Source organism: Plasmodium vivax, chromosome 8 (assembly GCF_000002415.2).
Source record: "Plasmodium vivax chromosome 8, whole genome shotgun sequence".
Lineage (NCBI taxonomy): Eukaryota > Apicomplexa > Aconoidasida > Haemosporida > Plasmodiidae > Plasmodium > Plasmodium vivax.
This window is the reverse complement of record NC_009913.1, coordinates 1452497-1479803: the sequence shown is the minus strand read 5'-3', so window position 1 is coordinate 1479803 and position 27307 is coordinate 1452497. Positions and strand designations below refer to the sequence as shown.

Here is a 27307-nt window from a genome sequence, read left to right as displayed (position 1 = left end):
AGCATGTCCGTTGTCTCAATCAACTTCTGCACATGATTGACCACCTTGCGAGGAAAAAAGGGTTTCTCTCCACCCGTTTTGCGGCGAATTCGCGGGATACTCTGCGGGACTGCTCTACTGGGCTAACCGCGTGGAGGTGAAGGGGGGTTAACGGTAGGACAAATTTACTTAGCCTCCTCCAACGAGCTTCCTACACGCGTCTAACACGCGTATAACCCGCTTCTAACACGCGTCTAACACGCGTATAACCCGCTTCTAACACGCGTTTAACACGCTTCTAACCCGCTCCTTCCACTGCTCCTCTTCCAACACGCTTATTGCGCTACGCCCCTTCCACTACCAATGAGAGTGTTCATCCACAACGTAAACACGTACACAGGGAGCTGCCTGTGCGAAACGCTGGGCGAGGTGGGGAGCGAACAGACGGAGATCTACGGGACGGTGGTGGAGCCGAGCAAAAGAAAAAACGGCCTCAAATATGGCTACGGGAGGGTTACAAAAGTGGTGTCAAAAATCCCAAAGGACAACATCGTGAAGCAGTTGCTGCGGTGCGATTTGATCATCTTCACTTTGCACAACACCGATGTGGAGGAACTAGAATACATCATACGGAAGCTCAAATATGAGAGGCTGAAGAGGGACACCACCTTGGTGCTCATCTCCTCCATCATGACTTGGAACAAGACCAAGCGGCGCTTTTCCCACCAGGGGGGGGCTGCCAACAGTGCAACAGGAGAAGCAAAGGGGCAGACCAACTCAACGGAAGAAGAAGAAGAACCCCCTTCTAGTGGAACCACGAAACACATTAACGTGCCGGAAGTTTTCACCGAAAAGGACTATATGAAGAGGATCCCCTCTAGACAGTACGAGCAGCACAAAAGCATTGAGACCCTAATTTTGTCCCTCAACTCCAGGGACAAACTAAACACCTATGTAGTCGCATCTGGCATTCTCTATGGGAATGGAGAAAGTGTGTTTTTTCCTATTTTTAAAAATGCCTGGCTAAGTTTGGACAGTCAAATAATTGACAGGGGGAATAATTTCATTCCCCTCATTCATGTGAGGGGACTGTGCCAATTTGTGAAGGAGCTGTATATGAGGCAGCCCGAGAGGAAGTACCTCATTGCTGTGGACAACGAGCACATAACGCAGAAGACGCTGGTGAAAACGGTCGGCAACTTCGTCTCTGGGAACAACACCTACGTTAGCGTCTCTCCGCACGACTCCTTCCTCTTTGACGACGCGGAGGTGATGTGCGTCAACCTGCGCTTCGCCTGCTCGCAGCTGGGGGGGGGAGGCCAAGCCGACCAAAAGGGAGGAGATGGCCAAAAGGGAGAAGCTGATCAAGCTGACGAGGATGACCAAAGCGAAGAAGGTGATCAAGCTGACGAAGATGACGAAGATGGCGAAGATGCGGACGACCCAGATGCGGCCGACGCGGCCAACCTGGATGACCACGCTCCCCCCAAGAAGAAGCGAGCCAACCAGGGGGGGCACTCAGACGGACGGGGATTCACCTTCCACTGCTGCGAAGGGTTCACCAAAAACATTGGCACCCTCGCCAGGGAGTTCTGCCAGTACAGAAGCCTGAAGCAGCTGAGGGTCCTCATCCTGGGCCAGCCAGGAGTAGGCAAAACGTTCATCGCCAAGAAGATATGCCAGCACTATAACTTGACGCTCTGTTCGATCTCCTCCATCCTTGAGGAGTGCAAGCAGAGGGGGGATGACTTCCCCGAGTACTACAAGCAGGGTTTAAGCGAGCTGAATGATGAGCAAGAAAAAAAAAAAAAAAACGTAAAGGGGAACGCAATGGGAAAGGCAAAGGGAAACGCAGTGGGAACCGCCTTGGGACCCGCCTCGCGCACCGCCAAGCTGACGCTCCCAGACCTGACGGCCCTCTTCTACCAAAAGCTGCAGAGCAATGAGTGCAAATTCAGGGGCTTCGTTCTGGACTTCTTCCCGCGAAATTACGACGAGGCGGAGTACTTCTTCGAGCGGCACGCGGGGGGCGGCGCACCGGAGGGGAGCGGCGAGCCGGGGGAAGCGGAAGCGGAAGCGGTCAAAGGAGACGAAGCGGACGAAGCAGACGAAGTGGTCGAAGCGGACGAATCTAACGAAGCGGACGAAGCGGACGAAGCGGACGAATCTGACGAAGATGAGCTGCCCGGGACCCCCCGCAGCGACCCCGACCAAGAGGCAACCCCCCAAGCGGGAAACACCGCGTCTAAGAAGCAACCCGGCTCAGCGGGAGCCACTCCAAATGGGGACTCAAACGAAACCCCCGAAGAGGCAGATAAAGTGTCCCTCTTGCCCGAGTTTGTCATCGTGTTGAAATCCCCTGAAGAGCTGTGCAGAAGCCGAATGATGAATCTGGCAGAGGAGGAAATAATCAAAGGACACAACGACGAAAGTGGGTTCGAAAGAAGGCACAAAAAGTATATCAAAGAGAACTGTAGAAATGACTACTTTGAGTTTGACCAGAAGAAGTCCATCGAGGATTTCTTCCTCGAAAGAGAGGTGGACGTACTCCATGTGCACATAAACGAAGACTCCTCATTGGAGGATATCCTCACAAACATACACATCTACATCGAGAAGAATGTCAAATTTGATAACTTCCTTCCATCCTCTGAGGAGATGCTAAAGGACAAACTGCAGCAACAGGAGAAGGAGCTTTCCCTCGAAAAGGAAAAACTCGCAACCAAGGAGAGGCAACTCATTGGGGAAGAGACCATTCAAAATGATGAGTTAATAAAAGCAGAGAAAAAGAGACAGGAACTTCTCCTACAACATCAACAGCAGTACTTTCATAACCAGTCCATCCCTCTGAGGTTTTACCTCATTAAGAACATCCTGCCCATTTTAACAGACGCGCTGATACACATTTGCCGTACCAAGCCCAAGAACCCCTGTCTGCACATCGCCCAGTATTTGCTGGAAAACGCCCACAAGTACAACGTCGAGGAGGCTGCACTGGACGCGCTCCGCTCGGGGGAGTCTGCGGCCGAGGGCGCGGCCACCCACCGGGGTTGAGAAGACTGCCACGAAGACCTCCTGCGCAAATGTGGCAAACTTCTAGTCACTTTTCCGCCTATTTTTATAGCCCTTTTTGCTACCCTTTTTTTGCTAGCCTTTTCTCGAGCTTTTGTTCGTACCTCCCCCAAAGGGAAAAATCTCACAAACGTGGCAAAATGAGTGTCCCCCTCGGCGCGCTCACCCACCGAGCGGCAAGTTCAAATTGGCGCTGGGTTTAATCACCAAAACGCACACTTGAAGGAAAATGAACAGAGCGTGCACTATGCAGGCCAACAGGTTCACCGTCTTCCTGGTAAAATGAAACATAAAAAAAAAAAAATTGGAAAATATTTGCACACATCTGTTTGAGAAGAAGTCATACACAAATATACTGTACAGGGAGGATAAACACCCGACAAGAAAAAAAACATTTTTATCAACGTAGAATGGGTTAATCGTTTGGTTAAACTGCTCTTCTGGTTTGCTCCTAACGGGTGGTACTTCCATTTGTTGCGATTTGGCTTCCTGGGAATTTTCCTCGGTGCCTAAGTTGGCTGATACTCCTTTTTTGCCTTTTTCCTGTTTCGCCTGAACGTGGTCATACACATTTGTGGAGTTCCTCTTTTTTTCCCTGCCCTTGAATGCGGTGTATGCCTCATTTTGAAAAATCCCCCTCGTCTTTGCGAAGGCGGTTCTCCACAACTTGGCATGGTGCAATGCGTTCGTGAACATTTTGCGGGGAAGGAGTGCTCCTCGAGCGGTTGGCAATGGAAGCAGCTCGTATTGGCGCCTCTCCGTGAAATGGGCGGACTGTGCGTAAAAGGGATCTCCACCCAGAACAACATACAGCGTATCCCGCTTGGCCTACCTCTTCACAGGTTTGCTCTTTTTTTCCTTTAAGGTAATGTTTTTCCCCCTCATGTGGACCGTATTTAATACACACACGTGCAAATGGCCCACCTGCACGGGAGCCTCAACTGCTCTGCGTTTTTAGCGCCGCTCAGGTGTACTCACTCGATAAGCATTATTAACGCTCCACAGATGGGCACTTACAATATACGCGTGGCAAGCGATACTGAGGGGTTGCACAAAAAACAGTCGAGAAAGGATAAAACGTTCGTGTACGCCTCAACAAATGCGCGAACTAAAGGGTATGCCGAAAAGTATCCCCCTCCAATGTGTGCAGAAGGGTAGGTTCTTCCAAAATGTTCATCAAATCGGCAAAGGAACAAAAAGGGGTAAAGCAAAAAAAGGGCTATGTTGTTCTATCCAGTTGTGCGAATTTTCGAAAAAAAAAAAAAAAAAAAAAAAAAAACAGCATAGGTCAGGTAAAAGATGAAAAATATTCAAAAAGTACATGCACGTGCAGGTAAATTTGTGCAAAAAAAAAAAAAAAATAAAACAAAATAGCTATTTGGCTCTTGCGCAGCTCATTTCCAGGGGAAAACACAAAATGCACGTTAAAAAGCTGACGTGCAAATGGGGTTCTCTTCCCGGCTCTTACTCTCCCCGCACACACTTTTCATGTGCCCGTCCGTTTGCACACCAATGGGCGTACAGCTACTTGGGGGACGCTGCTCAACAGGGCACCCCGTGCAAAGGTGCCTCCTACACGTCAGTACCAATGCTTCTGCTGAACATACTTCTTCGCGTCGCGAAACATTTTCCACAAAATTAAGTTCGTTATTGCGAAGGGCCATATCCACCACCACACGTAGGATGAAAATTTGGCCCACCATCTCGCCAAGGCCATGTGCCAAAAAGGGTACATAATTTTCTGTTGGAAGGGAGAGACGGTCTGTTGAATGTACCCACCATAGGCCGTATGTCTATTTCTCCACATCATCTCAGCTTCGGGGGGCACTGGGTACGACCCCAAAGGCTTCTGCTCAAATTTCGGCGTCTCCCTCTTCACCACAGGGTCTCGAAGCGCGCTCCTTTGAAAGCATATGTAGTTCTTGCCCGTGATTATCACCCTGTTCTTTGCGTCCAGCAGCTTATGGCTCTGCAGCACGCTTTTCACCACCATGTTTGTCGCGGGGGGGTAGTCAGTACGTTAGTCAGGAAGTCGGCAAATCCGCAAGTCTGCAGTCAGCACGTCTGTACACAAGCTTGCGCGTTCTCTGCGGATGGCACACTAGGCCTTCGCCTTCGCTGCTAATTCACATGTACCTGCGAATGTGCGTTTTTGCGAGCGCGAAAAGGATTCCTTCTGCGATTAGCATGCGTGCCCACTCACATTAAACGAACGAAGTGGTTGACAAAATAACACGCGTATGTATGCTACTCACCGGTTGGGGAAAAAAAAAAAAAAAAATACCAAAACAGATGAACAATCGCGTGTGTTCTTTCCTTCGAGGAGGCGAAGTGCAACACGCGGCGGGGAAAATATAAGCGGAAAAATAAAAAGCGGGAAAAAAAAATAAATGCACATACATGTACGTACGTACGTACGTACGTCATGACGCCAATCGCAAGCAGCTGCTTCAACCTTGTGATGCCTCTCGCCGAAGCTCCGCTTAAACTTTAAGAGGAATAGCTGTAACTTTACCCAACGGGGCCAACCCGAGAATGGGTGAATTCACACAAACAACGGATGTCCCTCCCACGATGATCTTCCAACAATTCTGCCTCCCTTTGGTTTTCCCTCCCCGGCAGCAGTGCCATACCCCTGCATTTATAACATCCCTTGTGCTTCACTATACAATTCGGAGTGACAGCAAAAAGAAATGTAAAACTGGTTGGATGGATCACTTTTTCCTCCTTTTTTACTCCTTTGCAGATATCCTGCACTGTATTAACATTCGGGGGGGAGTTTTTTTTTCTTTTTTTTTCAAAGTGTGAAACTCGCTTTTGTTTCGCAAAATCAACGAATGTGTGTGTGCACATGGAACTTCACTTATGTGTCATCTCACGAATGTAGGTATACGCCATGCTTGGCACATACCAGGCATGCAACAAAAAAAGGGGGAAACAGCAGCAGTAGCAGTGGTAGCAGTAGGAGCAGTAGTAGCAGTGGTAGCAGTGGCAGTACAGGCGCAGGAGTACGGACCTGCAGATGATGCCACTTCGGCCCGCGCGCGCGGCAAATGGTAAAGTGAACAGACGCAAAAAAGGCAAAGCTTCACAAAAGGAAGGAGAAGTTGGAACGCATTCTTTCCAACCCCCTTCTCGTTCAAAATCACGCAAAAAAGGAAGAAAAAAAAGAAGAAATAAAAAAATAAAGATATTCAAAAAAAGGGCAAAGATATTCAAAAAAAGGGCAAAGATATTCAAAAAAAGGGCAAAGATATTCAAAAAAAGGGCAAAGATATTCAAAAAAAGACAAAGGTATTCCAAAAAAAGGCCAAAGGTATTCAAAAAAAGGGCAAAGGTATTCCAAAAAAAAAAGACAAAGCTGTTCAAAAGAAAGAACAACAAAGAGGTTCAAATAAAAGAACAACGGTATGCACAAAAAGGTTTTCCAAAAAAAAAAAAAAAAAAAAATCTCATTGAAAACAGTGCGGTGTGCTTCATATTACTGTGTAACCGCTCGCCACCTCACCCGTCGGCGATTTTTTTCCTCTTGTTGTGCTGGTCATCCGTTCGGTCGATTATTTTGTTGAAGCTCCACAGCTGTAGGGGGGAAGGGGGGGAAGTGCGTTGAGCGAGAAATGAGAGAAATGACACCACGTAGATTGCAAAAAAGGAACACACATAGGCATGCACACACGTTTATGTATGCCTCACTGGGCGGTTCCCCGCTTCATGACCGCTTCATGACCGCTCCATGACCGCTTCATGACCGCTCCATGACCGCTTCATGACCGCTTCATGACCGCTTCATGACCACCTCATCACCACCTCGTGCCGCTTCGCACTCACCATGGAGGGGTTCGTGTAGGCACGAAAGGAGTCCTTTATCTGGGAGATACCCGCATCGATTTCCCGAACGTCATTCTCCAGGCTCTCACAAAACTCTTCGTCTTCGTCGGAGGAGTCTATACAAATGTCATCCAAGTAAAACGTATGGTAGGGCAGCAGATACGCCAGGATCTCCTTGGCATCATAATATTTTTCATTATTAAAAAAAATGTGAGAAAATTGCTTGTCTTTATTTATAGTGCTAGAATAAATTTGCTTCCTATCCTCGTGATAGTAATTTAAAACTCGCTTTCGCTCAGTAGCTAGCTTTTTTTCAAAATTGACGAGCTTAAAAAAAGGCGTTTTGGCTAGCATGTCTCTGTCGTTTAGGTAGCCATTTACATTATCACTGTGATGGATGCAGAATTCCTTTCTCAAAAAATCTAGTGTCTTCTCGTAGTAGTACTCGCTCCCCTTGTCGTCTTCCTTCTTCTCCTGCTGTGGAGCCTCCTCTTCGTTTTTTTTCCATCGGACCATCTTCCCCACGGAGTCGACGCCCCTGATGTGTCCTTCATCCCCGCTGACCCCCCGTCTGGGCTCCCCTCCCGGCTGCTTCCGCTTCGGATCCGCCTTACCCATTCGGGGCTGCCCACTCGGCGGGAATCCCTTCCCGTGAAATTCAGCGCCATTGGGGGGGCAGCCCTGCTGATGACGGTTCATCTGTTGGATGCTTATATGTCGGCTGCCAACCTGGTGACTGCCAACCTGATGACTGCCGCCCTGCTGACTGCCGACCTGATGACTGCCGCCCTGCTGACTGCCGACCTGCGTGGGGCCGCCCTTCACCCCACCGGGGTGCCTGGCCAGCAGGTCCTCCCCGTAGCTATAACCACTGACCGCAGTGGTAGCCGCCACCCCACCGTACAAATTCATGTAGGACTGGTTGCCAGCGAACTCTCCCTTCTTCCTTCCAGCCACCTGCTTGTGCTGAGCAAAAGCTAAGTCATTCAGTTGGTGCTGAAAGGAGTGAACTATGCTGCTTGACATGTTATGGTCTGTGAGTTGGCCAGGGGGGCCACTCCCCCCAGAGGGGAAGGCATAATCGACAGGCTTATTCATCCCTCCTGGGGTACTCACCGTCCCATTTGTTGCGCTGTTGCTACTCACATGCTGGTCAAACCCATACGGTTGAGTGGCCACTGAGGAAGTGCCTGCATATGGGGTCCCTACAATATGATGGCTGTTATAAGAATTGCTATGCTCCACTTGCTCCGCGTAGTTACTCTTAGGGTCGATGTACGCCCCACCTGTTTTGCTCTCAAATGATGAGAACTCAACCGCTGCTTTATTTACATGCAGGTCGGTGGGTGACTGGAAGAGGTCTGCACCCCCAGTTGAATTAACACCATATTTCTGCTTGCCAACGTTCGTGATGCTTTTCTCTTCGGAGAGGACATAACCTGCTGAGCGAACCATCCCTTGGTTGCCTACGTACTGGCTGGAATGGGCTCTGCTGCTGTTGCCGCTACTGTTGTCGTGGGATCTCCCATGGCTACCACCACCATACGTGTCACTGGCACTCACGTCGTACGTGCTGCAGGGGTAGGATGCGTCCGCCTTCATCTTCTTCATATGTGCGTAGAGCTCTCCATCGGGGTAGGGCACCCCTGCGTTGAGGCTCCCATTCGGGTAGTCGTAGCTTTCCTTCTGTTCGTAGCTGCTCTGGGCGCCGAACTGGGGGGGGGGCATGTCGACAGGGGGGACGCCTGGGGAGTGCATGCCTACTGAGTGGACCCCAGGAGAGTGAACACCTACCGGGGGGTGGCCTACTGAGTGGATACCTACCGGGGGGATGCCCACCCCGTGCACACCCACCGGGTGAATACCCGAAGCGCTCGGCCCCGTTTCACCCGCTGCTGATACGCCATGCGGAAGGTGCACCCCCGGGTCTGAGGGCTGGGCCACCAAACCATTTGCGCCGTTTTCAAAATTCGTCTGTCTATTGGAAGCATCCACGTGAGTACCCATGATGACCCCTTCGCAATTCTCAAATGGAGGTGATACGTTGGTGCATCCCTCCTGCGTGTTAACACCGTGGCTGTAATTCAGCCCGACGTCATTCCCCACAGGGGGGGAGGACGTGTCATTTTCTTTTGGCACTTCACAATTTGGCTGACTTACAGATTCATTGTTGCTTTTCTTTTCGCTCTGAAAAATCTTTAGGAAGTTCATTCTGTCCGTTGGGCGAGAGGTTACACTTGGCGGTGTTTCGTGAGGTGAGTGTAACTTCCCCCGCTCGGTGTCTTCTCTTTGGAAGGAGCGCACAGTTGCGTTTCCACCTGGGAGGGTTATTCCGCTAACGTTGCGCTTCTGAGGGGGGAGCTCTCTATCTGACTCAGTTATTCCTCTTCAATTCTGATCGGTCCTCTTTTATGCGTTTTTTTTTTTTTTTTTTTTGGCTAGGCCGCGGATCATCCGGCTGACTCGCCCAATCGGCAGAGCGTCGTCGAGCATATATAACACTGCAACGGCCTCTGCTCAGCCCGCAATTTCAAACGCGGACATGATGAGAACTGCAGAGTGTCAATCGAGACACATAGGGTGACGCGTGAGGTGATATGTACCCGCGGAAGGGATGCCACAACGACGACCGCTCACCAAAACAGTTGTCAGCGGGGGGGGAAGGAAAAAAAAAAAAAAAAAAAAAAAAGTGCTGCAAAGCGAATCACATATGGGTGACTAACCACATGTGGGGGACTAACCACGCAGGGGGTCCAGCTGACAGGGCAAATGCCACAGAAAAGTGGATGACAAAAACGGACGCGTTCATTCGTCAACATTAAAAGGTGGGCAGTTTTTTCGCCATATGCTGCCAACTGGAGTGAGGCGGCATTGTTTTGTCATTCTCTCTCACCCCCCCTTCTTTTTATATTTTCCTTTCTTCTCATTCGTACGTACAAAAATTATTCCTTTTCTCTTATGCGAAGGGAAAAATAAAAAAAAAAAAAGAGGAGATTTCGTTTAACAGGAGGTTATATTTTCCTTTCGACCTGCGCGAACGTTCGGCGGAGTGGAGGTTGGCAAAAACAATTCGGAGAAATATATGCCGCAAAAAAAAAAAAAAAAAATAGCTATTGGGTCATGCTGCATGCCGTTATGTGAGTTAAAAAGGGAGTAAAAATAAATAAATAAATAAATAAATAAATAAATAAATAAATAAATAAATAAATATATATATAAAATAAATGTATATAAAAAAAGGCCCCCATTTTGCATGTATTCGTGAAAGGGTTTCCTCTCCAGTATGCATATCTCGCTTAAGCTCAGAAAAGGCGCGCGAGCTGGGTAAAAGTGAGTTCTCCCGGGGATGTAGCCCCAACGGGGAGGGCAAGCGGAAAATACAAAACGGATATGTATGGAACAACCGATGGAGTTACCTCCCACCGACAAGAGGCCACGAAAAAACGGTTGATGCATCCCCCAACGGGGGAACAAAAAACGTCCGCTGTTCATTTGAAGTAAAAAAAAAAAAAAAAAAAAAAAAAAAAACGAGCAGTTAGGAAAGTAACAAAATGAAGGATGTTCTCCCTCAACACGGCAAAAAGTTAGTAACGTGTGTGCCACCTGCACAGGTGCTCGTTTTGTCTGAACGGAATATATCGGGGGGGCTATACCTTCCACAGAATATCAAATCGACCCCCTTAACGGTGAGTGACTCCCCGCCACTGGGAAACGGACACACATAAGTTGGAAAAAATGGGCTTTACCAAAAGGGGTGCAACACACCCACGCTGTTAAGCGGTCATGCTGAGGGTGAACACCTGCGTTGTAAAACCCCACGCACGAGTGAAACATTTCGCGGTGTAAAAAAAAGGGCTACAGAGTGACGTCTCCATTTGGAGCTCGGGCGGGGGTTCCTCCTCAGGTTGGCAAAATGGAGAGCAATCTTGAATGGCTTTTTAATGCCTTTTTTACCTCATCGTACATTTCTTGAGGAGTATCCCCATGGTGGTCGCTACGGGGGATGTCACCACTCTGATTGATGCGTTCCCAGGTGGGAGGGGCTAACCACAGGGGGCATTTTACACGCTCAACTTTGCCGCTCCTTTGGGGGTGTTTCCCCGGGGGGGCCTTTCAAATGGAGGCATTAAAACTGGGGTCGGTTCCCCTCCCGCAGAGGACAAAGCTGACCATAGACCCACCACACAGCACACGCGATGTTACGTAGGTTCGTCCTCCACCTTTACGTTTACCACGAAACGGTGCAGATGCGTGGCGATAAGCCGCATTCATTCGATCATAATCATCGCCCTTGTTTCTTTTAAGAGGAGGCATAATCCATTCTGCGCTCTCTAATGGCGTTCTTTCATTGGTTACCCCAAGTGCAGGGGGTGGACTCCTCTCCCCATCATCCTCACAAGGGTGTGAACCTCAGTGGTGACCCCTGGCATATCTCCTTTTCTTTGACGCACCCGCTTAAGCTCCACACATTTGTAGTTTCATTTTGGTTGCTGATCTCACTAGGGTCATCTTTTTTCCCTCCCCCTTTATGAGTATTTTCATGGAGGGGCTTCTCCACTGTTGGTAATTTTGCCCCTGTTCTTTCCGCGGGGTGATGTTACTTCTTTGCTACGTTCTGCAGTCATGCTTCTCTTTTTTTTTTTTTTTTTTTTTTTTTTTTCTGGCGACCCCCGTTTTTATTTCAGATCCACCGTCGCGTCATCCCAAAGGAGAAAAAAGAGGAACACCGGTCAGTCGTTCTGCTTATCCTTTTTTCCCTCCTTCCCACTTACCTCTACGTTAGAGAGGTAGAAGTGGGATGAACTTCTCTCCGCACGAACGTTGTACATTTGTTCCTTGGCGTGATTTACCTGCACTGTTCATATTATTTTTTTCCACATTTTTCGCTACATTTTCATCACTTCTGAAAAACCGTGGGGGGACCCTATTTGACCTCGCGGGCCGCGCCAGAGGGACCTACCGAAACCACCTCTTTTGTAGGGAGGCGGCTGGACGGCACGCCGCGCCATAGCAGGTGTATAGAACCCGTGGCGAGCAAATGGCGGGATCCGTTTGGAACAGAAACAGCTGGCACTGGTAATGCAAAGGGCTGCCAAGGGAAAAAAAACAAAAAAAAAAAAACACATACATGCGCGGTTACATACATACGCACGTACGTACGCATATGCTGATGATGTCCTAGTGAGAATCCAAGCCGCTCATTCCCTTTGCAACGCAGTTGAGGCGGCCTGCCCCACCAAGTACCCTCTTTCATCGCCCCCTCCACCTCTCCTTGCAGGGAAGAAAAGAACTACAACAAATGGGGGGAGACCTACATAAAAAATAAACTGTCCGATTTGAAAATCGAAAAGGAAGACCTTTCCGTCTACTTTGACAGGGTGGAGATTTCCGGAAATGTAAAAACTGGAGGGAGGGGATGGGGTCCCCGTTCGAACAATGCAGTTAGGGTTGCCTCCCCTAGTGGGAGTCTGCTCCTTCGCGTTATGCCCCCCCTGCGTTGTTGTGGCTCGTCTGTGGACCCCTTCTACAGGCTCACCGCTTCTCCGCCGCGCAGCAGTGCCACTTCACCAATTCACCACTTCGCCGCACCACCGCACCACCGCACCGTGTAGGCCTCCGTGTCCATCCGGAAGGGGAAGCAAATAAACTCCTTCGAATACGTTATCAAGTTCGACTGGGCCTTCTCCAAAACGGGGCAAGAGAAGGAATACGCTGGAGGGACCGCAGAAATTTTGGACTTTTCAAATTGTTCCGTCGAGGTACCCACATGAGGAAGACAAGCAAGTGGAGGATTTCCAGGGGGGAGGGGTCTCAAAAAAGGCAAAAGAGTGGCGTAAACAGGTGAACTGCTTCTCCCTGGTGGACTGCCTCTTTTGCTAACCCCCCTACGATTTGCATCACCCCAAAAGGGAGCAACATAGTGAGGAAGCAATAATATGCCATGGAGATATACTTCTTTTTTTTTTTTTTCCCTTTTTTTCCCCCCCTTCAGGACAACGACTACGCCATCAACATTGAGTTGATTGGAGACAAGGAGGAGTCCAAGCGGGCCTACGACATTCTGAGGAAGGATGGAAAGGAGAAAATAAAAATTGCCTTGAAGGATTTCCCAGCGGATTTACTGAAGCACGACTCGAACGAATGTAATTTTTTGTGCTCGGAGGAAGAAGTGTTGGAAGAGTCCACGCGGTGTGAACACGCGCCGAGCGCATGGTCGTGCGCACTACACACGTGTGCATCATATATATATGCGATACTTTGCCTTCTTTTTTTTCTTTTCCCACCGCGCAGCCAGCAAAGAACAGAAGATCCTGGCGGAGGAAGAGGAAAAACTCCAAAATGTGCACCAGAATCTACCGCAGGGCGCGAATGCGAATAGCGCAAACAGTGCCAACACCGCCAACACCGCCAATACCGCCAACGCCGCCAGCACCGCCAACGCCGCCAGCACCGCCAACAGTGCGAACCACGTAAAGGAGAACAAAGAGGAGGAAAAAAAAGAAGGGTCCGTTTGGAACGTTAACAACTACCACTGGGAGGAGAAATGCCTGACCAGGTGGGCCAAGGAGGAACTAAAAAATATGCTGGACATCTCCACAGTACAACTGAGCAATAACATTTCTTTGCAACTCTTTAGCTCCGAAGTTGATGGTGAAGCTTGTTCCAGCTTGCGGAAAAAAAAAAAACTTATAATTTATGACTTGAAAATTAATTGCGAATGGAAAGCCTTTAAGAAGAACAAAAATGGCCAAGTCGAAATGGAGATCACGGGGCATGTCATTGTGGATGATGTCATTTCGGACTTCTCCTGTGACGACCAAAGCAAGTACAAATTTCAATTCGTCTTTGACAGTGCCCTTCCCGAGGGGGCGGCCATGAACGAGGTGATAAAGACCGAGGGACCCGCGCAGATCGAGAAGATAATAGAGGTCTTTATTTCGAAGATGATGGAGAAGTAGTTCGCACAGGGGGGCGGGGGTATTCCCACTCAGGGGAAAACTCCCCTGCATACCTTTTGTCCGTACACACGTGTGCGAAATAGCTCCTTTCCACGCTGCTCTATTGTAACCCTTTTCAGTGTTTGCTAACGGTTTCTTTAAAAAAGGGGGCGACAAAGTTCTCCTTTTTTTTGCGCGCTGGTACGGGTACGTATATATGTGCACACAATGATGCGCGCGTAACGCGTAGATTCCTTTACATATGCACACTTTAACGTTGGTGCCGGTTTGGCGAAAAATTTACACACACTCGTACAACAGGAACGCTGCATGGTCTACACAAAACGAGCAAATTAATTCCGCCTTTTTTTTCAATCGGGCTAGGGCGAAAACGATACTGTAAGATAGCAGTGCCAGTTAGGGGCGCCCTAAGAGCGGATGCTCCTCATCCCAGGTTTTTGCCTTTCCTTCGATTTAACTGAGGAGGCCCAGTTTCTTCAGGCGCTCTTGGAGCTTTCCCTCTTCGTTCTCCTTCACCTGTGCGGTTAAAAGGGGCATGCATTTGTTAGCAGCTAGCCACTTTGCTAAGTTGTTAAGTGGATCGTATTTTTTTTTTTTTACAACTGTTCATATTTTTTTCGCCTTTTTTTACAGCTGTTCATATTTTTTTTTTTTTTTTCACATTTGGCCACACCGCGCAGCGCTTTTGTCATCCTCCGCTCTGCCTTACCAAGTCGTCACACCCGCCGACAATCTCCTTATTGATGAATATCCGTGGCACGGAGCTCTTTCCTAAAATGGAGGAAAATCACGCGTCAAATGAAGCGCTAAATCACGCTCTAGTTTTGCCAAGTGGCGCCCCGCACGATGGGCAAAATGCTCCTGCGTATAGTGTTCCTTTCCTACCTGTTAGGTCTTTTAAGTAGGCTTGGATGTCCGCCATGTTGGGGTTCTTCTCGATTTGTTCTACATGCTACAAGAGGGAAAGGGGGGGGATAAAAATCGTCTCACTTTTGAATTCCTACGTGCACATCGTACTGATGCGTCCACGTACTCATACAAGATGACGCCCATGTGTGTGAGCGGTGTTGGCCCACTTCGAAAATTGCTTACCATATTGCTCACGTTATAGCCTTTCAAAATGGAGATTGCCTTAATGCAGTATGGGCATTCCCTATGGGGGAAAAAAAAAAAGGCAACGAAACGGTTAGTCATGTGAAGAAATGACCTATGCAACCTTCGAAAATGCTCCCTCTTATTTTATCTTATTTTTTTTTTATTTTAAAACACATCAGGGAGCTCTCCTTCCATGCTTACGTTTTCGAAAACACCGCAATGATATTCTCGTCTATAATTTTCTGCACAAATTTTTTGATTGCCTCGTTGTTGCACGCCATTTTGTCGAGAGGGGGGTGTGCGCTGCGGCTGATTGTACGGTCACGCGGGTGCTCGTATAAGTGTGCACGCTTGCGCTGTTACGCCCAGAGGATTTCGAAGTATGTACCCTTCCGAAGAAGTACCCTTTCGAAGAAGTACCCTTTCAAAGAAGTACCCTTTCAAAGAAGTACCCTTTCAAAGAAGTACCCTTTCAAAGAAGTACCCTTTCAAAATATGTACGCTGCCGTATGCTTGCGCGATTACGTCGCAATTCGCTCAAATGCGGGCCGATGGGCTAAGCAAAAAATTCGCTGCTACAACTGCAGAGCTTTAACAAACTGTAGGGGCAGCACAATTGGTATGTTCTCAAAAAAAGGGAGATGATATCATTCGTTCCTTCTTCAGATTTTCTGCTAACGAAATGAGCAATAATGATGATACCTGTTCAGCATATTTTTTGCATGGTCCAATGGGTGATTCCTCAGATTTTCGGTGAGGGAAAAATATTGTAATCGAAGGTCAAGCTCAAGGTGCCAAAGTGAAAATTGCTTAAACCTAACGTGCAGTGAATCCTACATATGCTTCTCTTCGTTGCTGATCAGTTGAAAAAAAAAAAAAAATTGGGGTGCATATATAAAGCGTTTTTTTTTTTTTATTTCTTTCATTATTTGACCTATTTAGGGAAATAAAGCAATTCGGGGGGGAACACCAGAAGAAAAATACCTGGTACTCCTCACTCTCTGCCGCGTTACCCATTTGCCCTTTTTCTGTTTACCCATTTGCCGCTTTTCCGCGTTACCCATTTGCCCTTTTTCTGTTTACCCATTTGCCGCTTTTCCGCGTTACCCATTTGCCCTTTTTCTGTTTACCCATTTGCCGCTTTTCCGCGTTACCCATTTGCCCTTTTTCCGTTTTACCAATTTGCCGCCTTACCGCCATACCGTTTGTTCCCATTTGTGCGCCCCTTATTTGCCCCCTTTTTCCTACCCCTTTGTGCTTTTTTTTTCCTTCGTTTCCCCATTTGCTCAAAAATGTACATACAAAAAGGCTTCCCAATTTTTGTGAAACATTTTTTTTAAAGCTACTCCTAATAAAAACGCAAACGAGTATGCAGCGCCATCCGTAGTTACACCTCTGCATGTGCGGTTTAACAAAAAAAGAGTTAATTTTTTTTTTTTTTTTTTTTTTCCCTGCGTCAACCACGTGTACGCTGAGGACGGAGCAGAACGTTGGCCCACTGGACCGCAACGCATACACATATGATGCAGCGGTAGCAGCTCATTTGAATAAGCGTACAGGTAGACCTGCGTGTTTGTGTGCCTGTGCGGAGTGTGTGTGTGTGTGGGGTGTCCTTCAGAGTGTAGGCTCCTCCCTTCACCCCCCGGAACGCAGCAACGTAGTAACGCGAGTTTGCCTCGTTTTGTAGCCAATCATGCTGCTAAGCGGTTGTGTAGGCGATCATGCTGCTAAGTGGCTGTTTTACGTCGCCATGTGGTGAAGACCATCTCGAATGTCACTGCATATTGCTTCGCGCATTTTCGCGCATTTTCACGCAGTTTGACGCAGCTCCACCCGCGCGACCCTCTCTACAGATAGAAGACGCAGAGAGGCGAGGAGGAAAAGGTCAGCGGCCGCGACGGGACGGTGTACCCACGTGTAGACCCTCCTACACCGAACATGAGCTGCTGAGTATTTCGAGGAAAATGCGTTCGTGCGCTCGGAACTCTGGTTTGTGATTTTTTTTTTTTTTTTTTTTCTTCTCCCCACTGAAGCGTCAGCGAAATAGGACCCTTGGGGAGAACCCCTTCCTTTGCGCTGTCCAGGAAGGAATGCACACCTCCATGCGGTGGGCAGCCCGTGTGTCTAATCGGTCCCAGCGGGTTGCTCATTTGTCCCCCCGTTTGTGAGGCACACTGCCAGGGGTAGAGCTCGTGAAAAGAAGCTGTCCCGCTCGGTAACCGCTAGCCAGCTCAACCGCTCACCGCTCACCCTCACCGCTGCCCCGCGAGCGAATGCTGAGGAAGGCGATCGCCGCGTCGGGCGGCCTCGGGATGATCGGCGCGGGGGGCGTGTACCTGCTGAAGGTGAACTTTCACAAGAACATGATAGACGGCGACGTGGAGTACAAGTACAGCTCGGTGGGCAGCCGCAGCGAAATGATAAGCCGCCTGAAGAGGAGCCAATTTGACGTGTTAATAATAGGGGGAGGAGCCACAGGCGGGGGGTTAGCCCTGGACTGCGCCACCAGGGGGATAAAGTGTGCCCTAATAGACAAGGGGGATTTCTCAAGTGGCACCTCCTCCAAATCAACGAAGCTTTTACATGGAGGTATTCGCTACTTAGAAAATGCGGTAAAAAATTTAGACCTCACGGAATTATATTTCGTGTGGGAAGCATTAGGCGAAAGAGCCCATGCGATGAAGATCGCTCCATTCATGTCCAGGGCGGTACCGATTATCATGCCGATTTATAAATACTGGCAGGTGCCCTATTTCGCCTACAACATAAAGGTGTATGATTTATTGGCAGACTTGGTTTGCTATTTTGACAAGGGGGTGCCTAACTCAAGTTACATTAGGCAGTCTAACACGGTGGATGGATTTCCCCTGCTGAAGAAGGAGCAACTGAAAGGGTCACTCGTCTACTACGATGGGCAGCATAATGATAGCCGCATGAATTTGAACCTCATTCTGACGAGCGCGATGGAAAATTACGTGCCAGGACAAGTGGGAGCCACTGTGTGCAACCATGTGGAAGTGGTGGGGTTCTTAAAAGATGATGACGGGAGGAAGATCGTCGGAGTGAGAGCAGTCGACAGGATCAGCAACAAAGAGATGGAGATCTTTGCCAATGTGATTGTGAACGCTACGGGACCACATGGAGATGTGGTGAGGAAACTAGCAGATGAGACGGCCACACCTGTTATACAGACCTCCTCCGGTTGCCATTTCATCCTCCCCAAATGGTACTCCTCCAAAAATAATGGAATCATCATACCCAAGACGAGTGACGGGAGGGTCCTCTTTCTGCTGCCTTGGGAAAACGCCACAATCGTGGGGACCACCGATGAGCAGAGACAGCTGGAGGAGAACCCGCAGATTCGGAAGGAGGACACCAACTTTTTGGCCAGCGAGTTGGCCAAGTACATCAACGTGGGCGCAGACGAAATTAAGAGCGACATCAAGGCGGCGTGGTGCGGCTTCCGGCCGCTGGTCATGGACCCCCGGGGGAAGAAGAAGCTCACCCAAAAGGCAGCTGGGAAAGGCCCACATGAAGGAGAGCAATCCACCGCCGCCAATGCCGCCAATGCCGCCAATGCCGCCAATACCGCCAGTACCGCCAGTACCGCCCCAAATGTGACGACGCACGAACTCTCGAGGAGCCACGAAATTATAGAGGACGACAATGGGCTCATCAGCATTCTGGGGGGCAAGTGGACCATCTACAGGAAGATGGCCCAGGACACGCTGGACTACATAGCCAAGAAGCACTGCGATAGGGTGAGAAGCAAATACAACTGCAGAACGAAATTTCTGATGCTCGTTGGCAGTCACGACGAGCAGGGCAAGCACAACGGGGATGACCTAACCTATGGTAGTAGCAAGTTGAGCAGAAAATTGGTCCAAAAATACAGCCAAATCGATTTCGACACCGCTCATCATTTAGTGTCTAACTACGGGTACCTTGCGGAGAAGGTGTGCGAGCTAGCCACGGAGCTGAACCTGTTTAACAAAATCGATGCATCAAAGCCCTACATAGAAGCGGAGGTGGTCTATGCCAGTAGACACGAATTCGCAGCCACAGTTTCGGACATCATTGGGAGGCGGTTCCGTCTGGGCTTCGTCGACTCGGCTGCGTCTGCTAAGGTCATCACCAAAATTGCCAACCTCATGAAGGACGAGTTGAGTTGGAGCCGCGACCAGGTGAACAGGCACGTCGAGGACGCCAAGCGCTACGTCCGGTCGCTCTCCCTCGAGTGAGAAGCGGCAGGAACGCGGCAGGAACGCGGCAGGAACGCGGCATAAACGCGGCACAAACGCGGCAGGAACGCGGCATAAACGCGGCACAAACGCGGCAGGAACGCGGCACAAACGCGGCACAAACGCGGCATACACGCGGCATACACGCGGCATCCATCGCGGCAGCGGAGTGGTCGCGTTTACACAGAAGGCCACTCCCCGCTGCTGCAGATAAGCGAATTTGGTCCCACCTCGCCTTCGAGCTGCACCTCCATTTTTGGAAAACTCAACGGCTTCTTATTCCCAGCGGGGTTGTAAAAACGAATCGGTTGAAAAATAAATGTTGAGGAAGTGGGCGTTCGTGCGGGTAAAGGAAAGGCCAACAGTTTGCAAACAGTGTGCAAACAGTGTGCAAACAGTTTGCACTCATGGTGCACACCTCTCCTTCTTGTGCCCCCCTTACACCAAGTCGCCGCGCGGCTTGACCCAGTTGATCTTATGCTCGGGGGCCTCCAAGTAAAAGAGCTTCATGTCCAGGCGGTACTGCCTCAGCGCGTCCAGCCACAAATAGGCAAAGTACAGGCCCACCGTCATGTAAAGGATAAACTCCCGCAAGCACATGGTGACGTTGTATTCCGCTAGCATCTTCTGCCGGTACGTGTACCAAGCAGACTCCCACTTCATTTCCTCCTCCCTTGCCATTTCCTCTGCAGTCCTATACGGGAGGGCAATCTTGTTCCTAAAGATTTTGAGCGGCTTGGCGAATTTATAAAACATCTCTTGGTAATCGTCGTAGGTGAATTCCCCCCGGATCAGTTTGGTCATATATGGCTTTAGCTCCTCTGTGTCATCTCCTAATTTTTTGAGGAATGTATAAAACTGGGGAGGCACATAGTAGGTGTGCTTAATCTGTGTGGAGACCTCTGGGGGGATGCTGGCTGGGACTCCGAATTCGTCTCTTGGGATTACCTCGTATTCGTTTTCCCAAAATGGTTGCCAACTGGGTCGGTCGTACGTCACGATGAACATCATTGGGTATCCGTAGCCTCCCAACTTTCTGTTTAGGTGCTCCCCCTCGAAGAAGCTCTCGTCGCTGGTTTGCTTTCCCCAGCGGGGGGCGCTGCAGCTGGTTAGGGCTCTGCGGGGGGGTGTAAGTAGGGAGGTGTGCCCCGAACGGATGACGTTACTCGTGGAACCCCTCCCGCCGGGAACCCCTCCAAGGTAACTCCCCCCCAGCTGGGGGTACGCCCCGCTGCTATACTTCTGCGCCCACACGTTCCATAAGTTCTTCTGGGCAAAGGGGCCTTCCCCTTTAAAGGCCCTAACCGACTTGGCCAAGTGATTCCTTATGAGGTGACCCGTGCAGGTGTACATCATTTTGTCGTTCGCTCTGGGGATGGGAATACACCTCGCTGTTATGTTATTATTATTTTATTTTATTTTTTTTGCACATGTGGGGGGCCCTCCAGGTGAGCTACTCTACGATTGTTGTGCTTCCCCGGAGAAGTGACATGTGTTGCGTTCCTCTTGGGAATTTTCACCTCATTAGGGATAGGCTCTTCCTCTTTTTTTTTTTTTTTTTTTTTTTGGGGGGGGGACGCTGTCCTGGGAGGCAAGCACACCACCTGATGGGAACTTCTCCCTCAATGTCGGCAGATCGGCCAGCGAGTCAAATTGGCGGAGTGAATTCAACACAGCGGCGATTTTCCTCTGCGCCTTCGTCCCAGCGTTTGTCATACCTCGCACAATGTGGTGAGAGATAATACGGAGGGATTTTTTTTTTTTTTTTTTTTTTTTTTAAATGCATACGCAGTGCACACATTGGTGGTTACCATATGGGAGGAAAAAAGTTGGGAGCCGCATGTTCCGGGGGAGTGCTCCTGGGAAGCGCGCGTGGAGTTACCTCCCCGAAATTTTCTTCACCAGGGAAAAACAAAACTCACAATTTGCCAGGCGCGCCCGTCCCCCCAGTTACGATCTTTACACAAAGCAGCCGAAGGGCTCTCACCAAGCAGTCGTAACGAAGCAGCCCCCCCTCGAGTATGCGCTCCCGTGCCAACACACGCCGCACGAAAGAGAACCCCTGAGTGTGGCCCACCAGTTGGAAGATACAAACGGATCAGGTGTACACAGCGGAAGAGGTTGTTTTTTTTCCCCTTTTTTGGCTCCTTTTTTCCTCCTTTTTCCTGCCGCTTCAAAATGACGTCAGCCCCGGGACTGGCCTTCGCCAACCTGACGTTGATGCTGGACCTGCCGCAGCTGCCAGCCATCTTCTTTGTCAACGTGCGGAACAACTTCCAAGTGCTGATGAACGAAATTAAGCTGAACACAATGGACAGTGAAGAAATATTTTACCCCCACAACAGAATTAATTTGCAGAATGCGAGGGTTAACAAGATGGGTCGAACTAGGAAGTACAGCAACAACGGGAACTGGCTCTTCGGCACGCCCTTCTAGGGCAGGGGGTTCCAGGCATACTAGCGGTTCGGCAAGGCGAATGGGCGGCGTTTGAGTGGGCGGCGTTTGAGTGGGCGGCGTTTGAGTGGGCGGCGTTTGAGTGGGCGGCGTTTGAGTGGGCAGCGTTTGAGTGGGCAGCGTTTGAGCGGCCACGTGCACATTAGGGTTACCCCCCGTCCCAATCAGAAGTTTGTACACACACATTCCACCACGCAGGGGCTAACCGAGGTCCCTTTTTTTTTGTGTGCCACACAAGCATGTTTAGTCTGGCGGGCGTTCTTTCGGTCGACTCGCGGTAGCCACTCCGTTTCACTCGTTCTGTACATTTTGATCATTTTATTTTATTTTATTTTATTTTTTTTTTTCCCATGGAAACTCCCCCCTTTATGTGTGCCCGTTGACCCACCCCAGGGCCCCCGAGTACAACATGCCCCACATAGACACGCACGGGTTCGCCCTTCTACTTATCCGTACGCGTAGAAACGAAGAGAAAAATGAAAAAAAGAGAATTTATTTTTGGCGCAGCGGGCGAAGAAGCTGCAGCGAATGGGGGGCCTCCCGACGGCGTACCCCTATGTGGGTAATCCGCTTATCAATGGAGCAACCACTCAGCGTGTGCCTACATGTGCCTACGTGCGGCTCCCCGCGTGGAGAAGCAACGAAGCAACGAAGTAACGAAGCAACGAAGCAACGAAGTAACGAAGTAACGGAAGCGCCGTTGCTCCTCTTCCCTGCTTGCGCTTCAACCCACCCGAAAATGTTTTGTTTGCCAAGATGAGCATGTTTCGCCCCATGACTACTGCTGACCACGCACAGTAGGTGTTGCAGACCGTTGGGAATAAACAGCAGAGGGGAGAAAAAAAAGGGACCTGTTTCGAAAAAATAAACAACCCGCTTGGTAAACATCCTTTTGTCACACCCTCGGTGCAATCAGGCTTCCCCATTTTTGGAGCAAAAAAAAAGAGAGGATTTCCAGTTTGCCAATTTTATTTTGCCCATTTATTTTTTCCTATTTTTTTTTTTATTTTTTTTGCTATTTTTTTTTTCTTTTCGCCAAACGGACTTCTACCTTTTCACATAAATTGCAACACTTGCAAAAGGTACCTGCGGGAGTGCCCAGCGATATACGCTTCACCGCAGCTGGTTCCCCTTTTTTTTTTTCCTTATTTGAAGGCAACTTTTTGGCCGCCCTTTTCGCGTGACACTTCGCTGCGCCTGCGGGTTGACGCTCACTCGGCGGGGGCGGCCTCTCCAGGGGGACATTCCATTTGAGAACTTCCCCCGATGGAGGGGAGGTAAATCCAACGAAATATAGCGAAGTTGAACGAAGTTGAAAGAAATTTAGCGCCATTTCGCCACACTTAGCGAGCGCATTTGTGGCAATCGCACAAAGAGAGCCTAACTCCGGAGCAGCCCTGACCAGACGAGGAAGCGAAGATGATTGGGGGACTCTCCGTTTCGATTACGCTGATCGGCTTGGCGTCCCTTGTGAAGAGCGGCCACTCCGTGTACCTCCGTAAGTCTCGCAAAGCAGCGCCGTTAGCGGTGTTAGCGGCGTTAGCGGCATAGCGGCATAGCGGTATGTTTGTACCCCCCACTGAGAAGCGCTCCCACGTGCACCTCGCTCCTCGCTCGTTTTAGCGACTCACGCTTTTACCACCTCTTCCTCTTCCCCTTCCTCTCAGTCCTTAGCGCCTTCAAGTTAGAAAATGACAGCATCGATCACTTCACCATTCCGTACACGGTGAGTAGTCCAGGGGGAGACAGGCGCATCCCGTTGGTGCGGCCACCATACGCACCTTAGCGGCTACGTGTGCAGGCTCTTTCATCTTATAATTGCCCCCCCCTTCATTTCCTCACTGCAGCTCGTCGTGCAAATTGTGCTGTGCGCCCTGGTGACCATTTACGGCGGAAGCAGGCTCTTCCTCAACTTCAAGCAGATCCGGGGGAGCGAGCCCACCACCTTCGGTAGTAGGTAAGCGCGGCAGAGCGGCAAAGCAGCGTTAGCGCGTTCATCTTTCTGTTGCCCCTCACGCGGTCCAACCACCGCAAATCGCGATAACCACCGCTAATCGCGCTAATCGCGATAGCACTTCTAACAACGCTAATCCCGATACGTGCTCCCCCCCGCAGCGAGTGGGACAAGAGCCACGCGCGGAAGAGCTACCGGCCCTGCCTCAACAGGAAGTTCTTCATCAGGAGCTACGCGAAGGATTTCCTCCTCAAGTCCATTTGAGGAGCGGCTAAGCTGCTAAGCGGTTAAGCGGTCAAGCGGCTAAACTGCTTTAACCCCGTGAACATACGCATGCGTGTGAGCATGCCACGTTACGTTAGACCGCCTTTGCTTTACTTTTTTTTTTTTTTTTTTTCGTCGCACAACTTGACCGATATGGCTAGTTAACCACGGGGTGAGTAGCGTAAAGGGGAAAATGGAAAAACCTGGCGCAGCGAAGTGAGCGCAAAAAAGGGCGCAAAAATGAGCGCAAAAAAGAGCGCAAAATGTGCCCAAAGATGCATACGTACATACGTACATACGCACTGCGCATGTGCGGGGCTGGCTAGACGCCGGCGCGCTTGCGGGGGGCGCACTTGATGATGTCGTCCACGCGCAGAATCATCTCGACGGCCTCCGTGGCGGAGGTCAGCTGGGACAGCTTCGAATTGTACGACTCGTAAATGCCCAGCTCCATCACGTTGCCCACGTCCCCCGTGTTGATGTCTATCCCAGCGTAGACGTTCCCCTTGGTGTGTTGTGCTCTTATCTTGCTAACTATTTCTGAGCTGTCAAACCCTCCATTATCAAGTATATAGGTGGGGATCTGTCTGAGCGCTTTTGCAAAAGCCTCAATGGCCAAGCTGCGCTTTCCCTCTACAGTCCTCGCTAAATTGTCTACAGCATTACTCATAAGCATTTCAGTACACCCGGCTCCTAAAACGACTCGATTGTCTTTCATCGTTTCGGCTAAAACGGCAAGGGCGTCATGCAGAGATCTTTCACTCTCCTCCAAAATGTGTGAGGATGCCCCTCTCAAAATGATGGTACAAGCTCCATTCTTTTTGCAGCCAGAAAAACGAATCAGTTTATCCTCCCCGATGATGACTTCTTCAATTTTTTCGCAATAACCCAATTGAATGTTTAGATCCTTTTCAAAAGTAGATGCAATTTCAGCTCCTAAGCAGCTAGCCAATCTTTCCATGCCATCAAAATCGCTGTGCTCAATGGTCATCACGTTGTTCTCCCGAAAAATCTGCTCCGGGTAATTATATATCAATTGCCTGTTAATAAAAACGTTACACCCATGAGCAATTATGTCTTCTACTTTCCTTTTCATTTTGAGCTTCTCCTCATTTTCTAAGTCCTGTATGTCTTCGAAGCTGCTTACATTTACCTTGGTGCCGTAGATCTTCACCTTATCTGTGTCCATGGGGGTGTTGGCTACCATAACGTTGCAATTGGTGAGACTCTTCGGTTGGTTTATGCCAATTCGTTTCTCCAAAATGAAGCCATCTTCCAAATAAGAATCTTTGATAGTCCCTCCCGTTTTCTTTATCGTCTGAATGAGATCCAAATTGAGGCTCTCCTTTATCCGTAGAACTGCATTTACGGCTAGCTGGGAGAAGTGCTCCTTTTCATGCGTCAGCAGTTTGGAGGAGAGGGTCGTCCTGGCAATCTTCAGCATGTCTTCTTTAAATTGATCCGAATTGATGTCGTGGCTGAAACAGGACTTTTCCAATGCATCTCTCGCTGCCTTAAGGGCCATTCTAAACCCATCACAAATAATCTGTGGGTGTATTTTATTTTCAATTAGAATTTCTGCATTCCTGAGCATCTCTGCTGCCAGAACTACAACGCCGGTGGTTCCATCCCCACATTTGTTATCTTGCTGCATGCTCACATCTACCAATATTTTTGACACTGGGTTATCTAGCCATACTGACTTGAGGATGGTTGCTCCGTCGTTGGTCACCGTATGTTGGTGGCTCCTCGCGCCCTCGATATTCAAGGGGGTCAGTATTTTGTCCAGCCCCCTGGGCCCCAGCGTGCTCTTCACCAAGTCGCCCACGGCGATGGCCCCCACGAAGTACTGCAGCCGCGCGATTTCCCCCTTGTCCTCCTGCGCCCCCTGCTTCAGCACGTCCGGCACGATGGTGTTCATCTGGGGGTAGGGCGGCGCGACGAGGGGGGTAAGCAGATAGCAGTGGTGGCTGCGCAGCGATGAAATTGATCAACGCCTGTTACTTACACTGAGGGACCTACCTTCTCCACGCGATGTAAAAAGATACGCTCACACTCACGTTCCAACGAAGCGGCTGTGCGAGGCGAAGTCGGCCGGGCAAATGTGCTCAATTATCTGCTAGTTGCAGGAGGGAAAAAGGAAAAAAAAAAAAAAAAACAATGGGAGGGGCAAGTAGCGCCCATGAAAAATACAGCCCACAAGGAGAACACAAAAAAGGGGGAACTGAACAAAGAAGTTAACAAAAAAAAAATGGGTAAGTGGCAGCGTTTTTTTTTTCTTTCTTTCCGCATTAATGCCTGCTGTAATAGTACTCTCTCTGTGCAAATTGCCCCAAAAAATAAAATAAAATAAAATAAAAAAAAAATAACCCTAATTAGTCCTAATTAACCCTAATTTTGTGCGCCCATATTTCACGTACACTGCTCTTTTTTTATGTAGGGCGGGGAGGGAGCGGTACGAGTGGTACTCCTTTTTTTTTTTTTTTTCCGCTTACGAGGCCCACATTGCCCCCCTTTTTTTTGTTTTTCCAACACGTTTGTGGCTACATCGCCGCTAAGCTACGCCGCTTAACCACACGCATCCACATATGTACGTGCGGGTCGAGTCACCCCAGCCGTGGCGTTATTCGCTTGTCCCGCTCGGGCTACCACGTGGCCGAGCAGCGTTTCCACGCCTCCTCCGATGACATTTCCTTTGATTACCCCTCCGATGACGCTCCCCATCCTTCCTGCTCACCCGTGTACTACGTGACGAATTAACGCCACCTTTGCAGCTTCGAACGGGAGGTCCTCTTTCGGGGGGGCCCAAACGACCGCACATGTTCGCTCCCCCACGTGCGTCCCCTTTCGCAAGCCCACCACTTTTGTCTGAACGGAACAACCTTGTTGAGCCCAACTGGCAGGGCAGAAAAAGAAAAAAAAAAAAAAAAAAAAAAAACAAACAATCACGTGACTGTCCCCAATTGTGTGTTTCTTTTCGGCGAGGATACTTCGCGAAGGTACTTAAGGGGAGAAGCGAGCGAAGCTGCACACGCTGCTGCTCAGGGAATGGGGAACGGGAAATAGGGAACTTTAGAGGAGGGGCAGCGGTTGCGCCACCGTTGGCACCTGAACAAGTGTGTCATCTCGCCTACATGAATGCGGAACAGATCGCGGGGGAAATTGCCCCTCTTAATTAGCCATTACGCTAACAGCATACCTTTTTCCCTACCGACCCGTTTGCAACTTTTCTCCAAATGACACGCACGCACGAGTGGCAAAGAAGGCAGGGAACTTCTTCCACCACGTGACGATGGTCCTGATGACCTCTCCTAATTTTTTTATAAAAGAATGAACAAATGGATGGGGGAGCTTTGCGGGAAAACTTCAAATTGGGGAAGAGGAGGGGCGTACAATTGGGGGCACCCAACGTGGGGCCATTCCGCCTCAACAACCTTCCACCGCTGTGACCGCGGCAAACG

General features: G+C 49.6%; 11 protein-coding genes across 11 annotated transcripts, besides 19 other annotated features; 5 read left to right on the top strand and 6 right to left on the bottom strand.

The window, feature by feature from the left end:
• Window positions 1-342: 342 nt before the first annotated feature.
• PVX_119415 (hypothetical protein, conserved) lies at window positions 343-3033 on the top strand (the record flags this gene model as incomplete). The annotated part of the gene is made up of 1 exon (XM_001613030.1): window positions 343-3033. The coding sequence occupies one exon, from the start codon at window positions 343-345 to the stop codon at window positions 3031-3033; it is 2691 nt and encodes an 896-aa protein (XP_001613080.1).
• Window positions 2827-2848: a microsatellite.
• Window positions 3034-3213: 180 nt separating the features above from the next.
• PVX_119420 (hypothetical protein, conserved) lies at window positions 3214-3747 on the bottom strand (the record flags this gene model as incomplete). Its single annotated transcript, XM_001613031.1, has 1 exon — window positions 3214-3747. One exon carries the CDS (start codon window positions 3745-3747, stop codon window positions 3214-3216), a length of 534 nt encoding a protein of 177 aa, XP_001613081.1.
• Window positions 3397-3419: a microsatellite.
• An 824-nt stretch (window positions 3748-4571) lies between the features above and the next one.
• Window positions 4572-5296, bottom strand: PVX_119425 (hypothetical protein, conserved). The gene has a single exon (XM_001613032.1). It carries the CDS (start codon window positions 5042-5044, stop codon window positions 4631-4633), a length of 414 nt encoding a protein of 137 aa, XP_001613082.1. The 5' UTR covers window positions 5045-5296; the 3' UTR covers window positions 4572-4630.
• Window positions 4946-5010: a microsatellite.
• Window positions 5297-5847: 551 nt separating the features above from the next.
• On the bottom strand, window positions 5848-9090 carry PVX_119430 (hypothetical protein, conserved; the record flags this gene model as incomplete). Its single annotated transcript, XM_001613033.1, has 2 exons — window positions 5848-6630; window positions 6880-9090. 2 exons carry the CDS (start codon window positions 9088-9090, stop codon window positions 6556-6558), a joined length of 2286 nt encoding a protein of 761 aa, XP_001613083.1. The 3' UTR covers window positions 5848-6555.
• Window positions 7185-7207: a microsatellite.
• Window positions 7393-7418: a microsatellite.
• Window positions 8410-8439: a microsatellite.
• Window positions 9091-11557: 2467 nt separating the features above from the next.
• Window positions 11558-13969, top strand: PVX_119435 (hypothetical protein, conserved). The gene is made up of 5 exons (XM_001613034.1): window positions 11558-11955; window positions 12158-12275; window positions 12492-12638; window positions 12872-13022; window positions 13171-13969. The coding sequence occupies exons 1-5, from the start codon at window positions 11918-11920 to the stop codon at window positions 13836-13838; spliced, it is 1122 nt and encodes a 373-aa protein (XP_001613084.1). The 5' UTR covers window positions 11558-11917; the 3' UTR covers window positions 13839-13969.
• Window positions 12649-12677: a microsatellite.
• Window positions 13221-13254: a microsatellite.
• A 44-nt stretch (window positions 13970-14013) lies between the features above and the next one.
• PVX_119440 (glutaredoxin, putative) lies at window positions 14014-15693 on the bottom strand. Its single transcript, XM_001613035.1, has 5 exons — window positions 15435-15693; window positions 15135-15402; window positions 14931-14991; window positions 14724-14790; window positions 14014-14354 (listed from the first exon to the last, which is right to left on the bottom strand). The coding sequence occupies exons 2-5, from the start codon at window positions 15212-15214 to the stop codon at window positions 14263-14265; spliced, it is 300 nt and encodes a 99-aa protein (XP_001613085.1). The 5' UTR covers window positions 15215-15402; window positions 15435-15693; the 3' UTR covers window positions 14014-14262.
• Window positions 14383-14406: a microsatellite.
• Window positions 14492-14514: a microsatellite.
• Window positions 15694-16032: 339 nt separating the features above from the next.
• Window positions 16033-16055: a microsatellite.
• Window positions 16056-16108: 53 nt separating this feature from the next.
• Window positions 16109-16141: a microsatellite.
• Window positions 16142-16628: 487 nt separating this feature from the next.
• Window positions 16629-16648: a microsatellite.
• A 527-nt stretch (window positions 16649-17175) lies between these two features.
• Window positions 17176-17216: a microsatellite.
• Window positions 17207-19174, top strand: PVX_119445 (FAD-dependent glycerol-3-phosphate dehydrogenase, putative; the record flags this gene model as incomplete). Its single annotated transcript, XM_001613036.1, has 1 exon — window positions 17207-19174. The coding sequence occupies one exon, from the start codon at window positions 17207-17209 to the stop codon at window positions 19172-19174; it is 1968 nt and encodes a 655-aa protein (XP_001613086.1).
• Window positions 17225-17278: a microsatellite.
• Window positions 17600-17624: a microsatellite.
• A 438-nt stretch (window positions 19175-19612) lies between the features above and the next one.
• Window positions 19613-20530, bottom strand: PVX_119450 (hypothetical protein, conserved; the record flags this gene model as incomplete). The annotated part of the gene is made up of 1 exon (XM_001613037.1): window positions 19613-20530. One exon carries the CDS (start codon window positions 20528-20530, stop codon window positions 19613-19615), a length of 918 nt encoding a protein of 305 aa, XP_001613087.1.
• A 499-nt stretch (window positions 20531-21029) lies between these two features.
• On the top strand, window positions 21030-21948 carry PVX_119455 (hypothetical protein, conserved). Its single transcript, XM_001613038.1, has one exon. It carries the CDS (start codon window positions 21353-21355, stop codon window positions 21608-21610), a length of 258 nt encoding a protein of 85 aa, XP_001613088.1. The 5' UTR covers window positions 21030-21352; the 3' UTR covers window positions 21611-21948.
• Window positions 21949-22563: 615 nt separating this feature from the next.
• Window positions 22564-22586: a microsatellite.
• A 70-nt stretch (window positions 22587-22656) lies between these two features.
• PVX_119460 (hypothetical protein, conserved) lies at window positions 22657-25473 on the top strand. Its single transcript, XM_001613039.1, has 4 exons — window positions 22657-23126; window positions 23296-23354; window positions 23476-23585; window positions 23744-25473. Exons 1-4 carry the CDS (start codon window positions 23048-23050, stop codon window positions 23844-23846), a joined length of 351 nt encoding a protein of 116 aa, XP_001613089.1. The 5' UTR covers window positions 22657-23047; the 3' UTR covers window positions 23847-25473.
• On the bottom strand, window positions 24169-25767 carry PVX_119465 (T-complex protein 1, beta subunit, putative; the record flags this gene model as incomplete). Its single annotated transcript, XM_001613040.1, has 1 exon — window positions 24169-25767. One exon carries the CDS (start codon window positions 25765-25767, stop codon window positions 24169-24171), a length of 1599 nt encoding a protein of 532 aa, XP_001613090.1.
• Window positions 24289-24447: a microsatellite.
• An 828-nt stretch (window positions 25768-26595) lies between the features above and the next one.
• Window positions 26596-26660: a microsatellite.
• The last annotated feature ends 647 nt before the right edge of the window (window positions 26661-27307 follow it).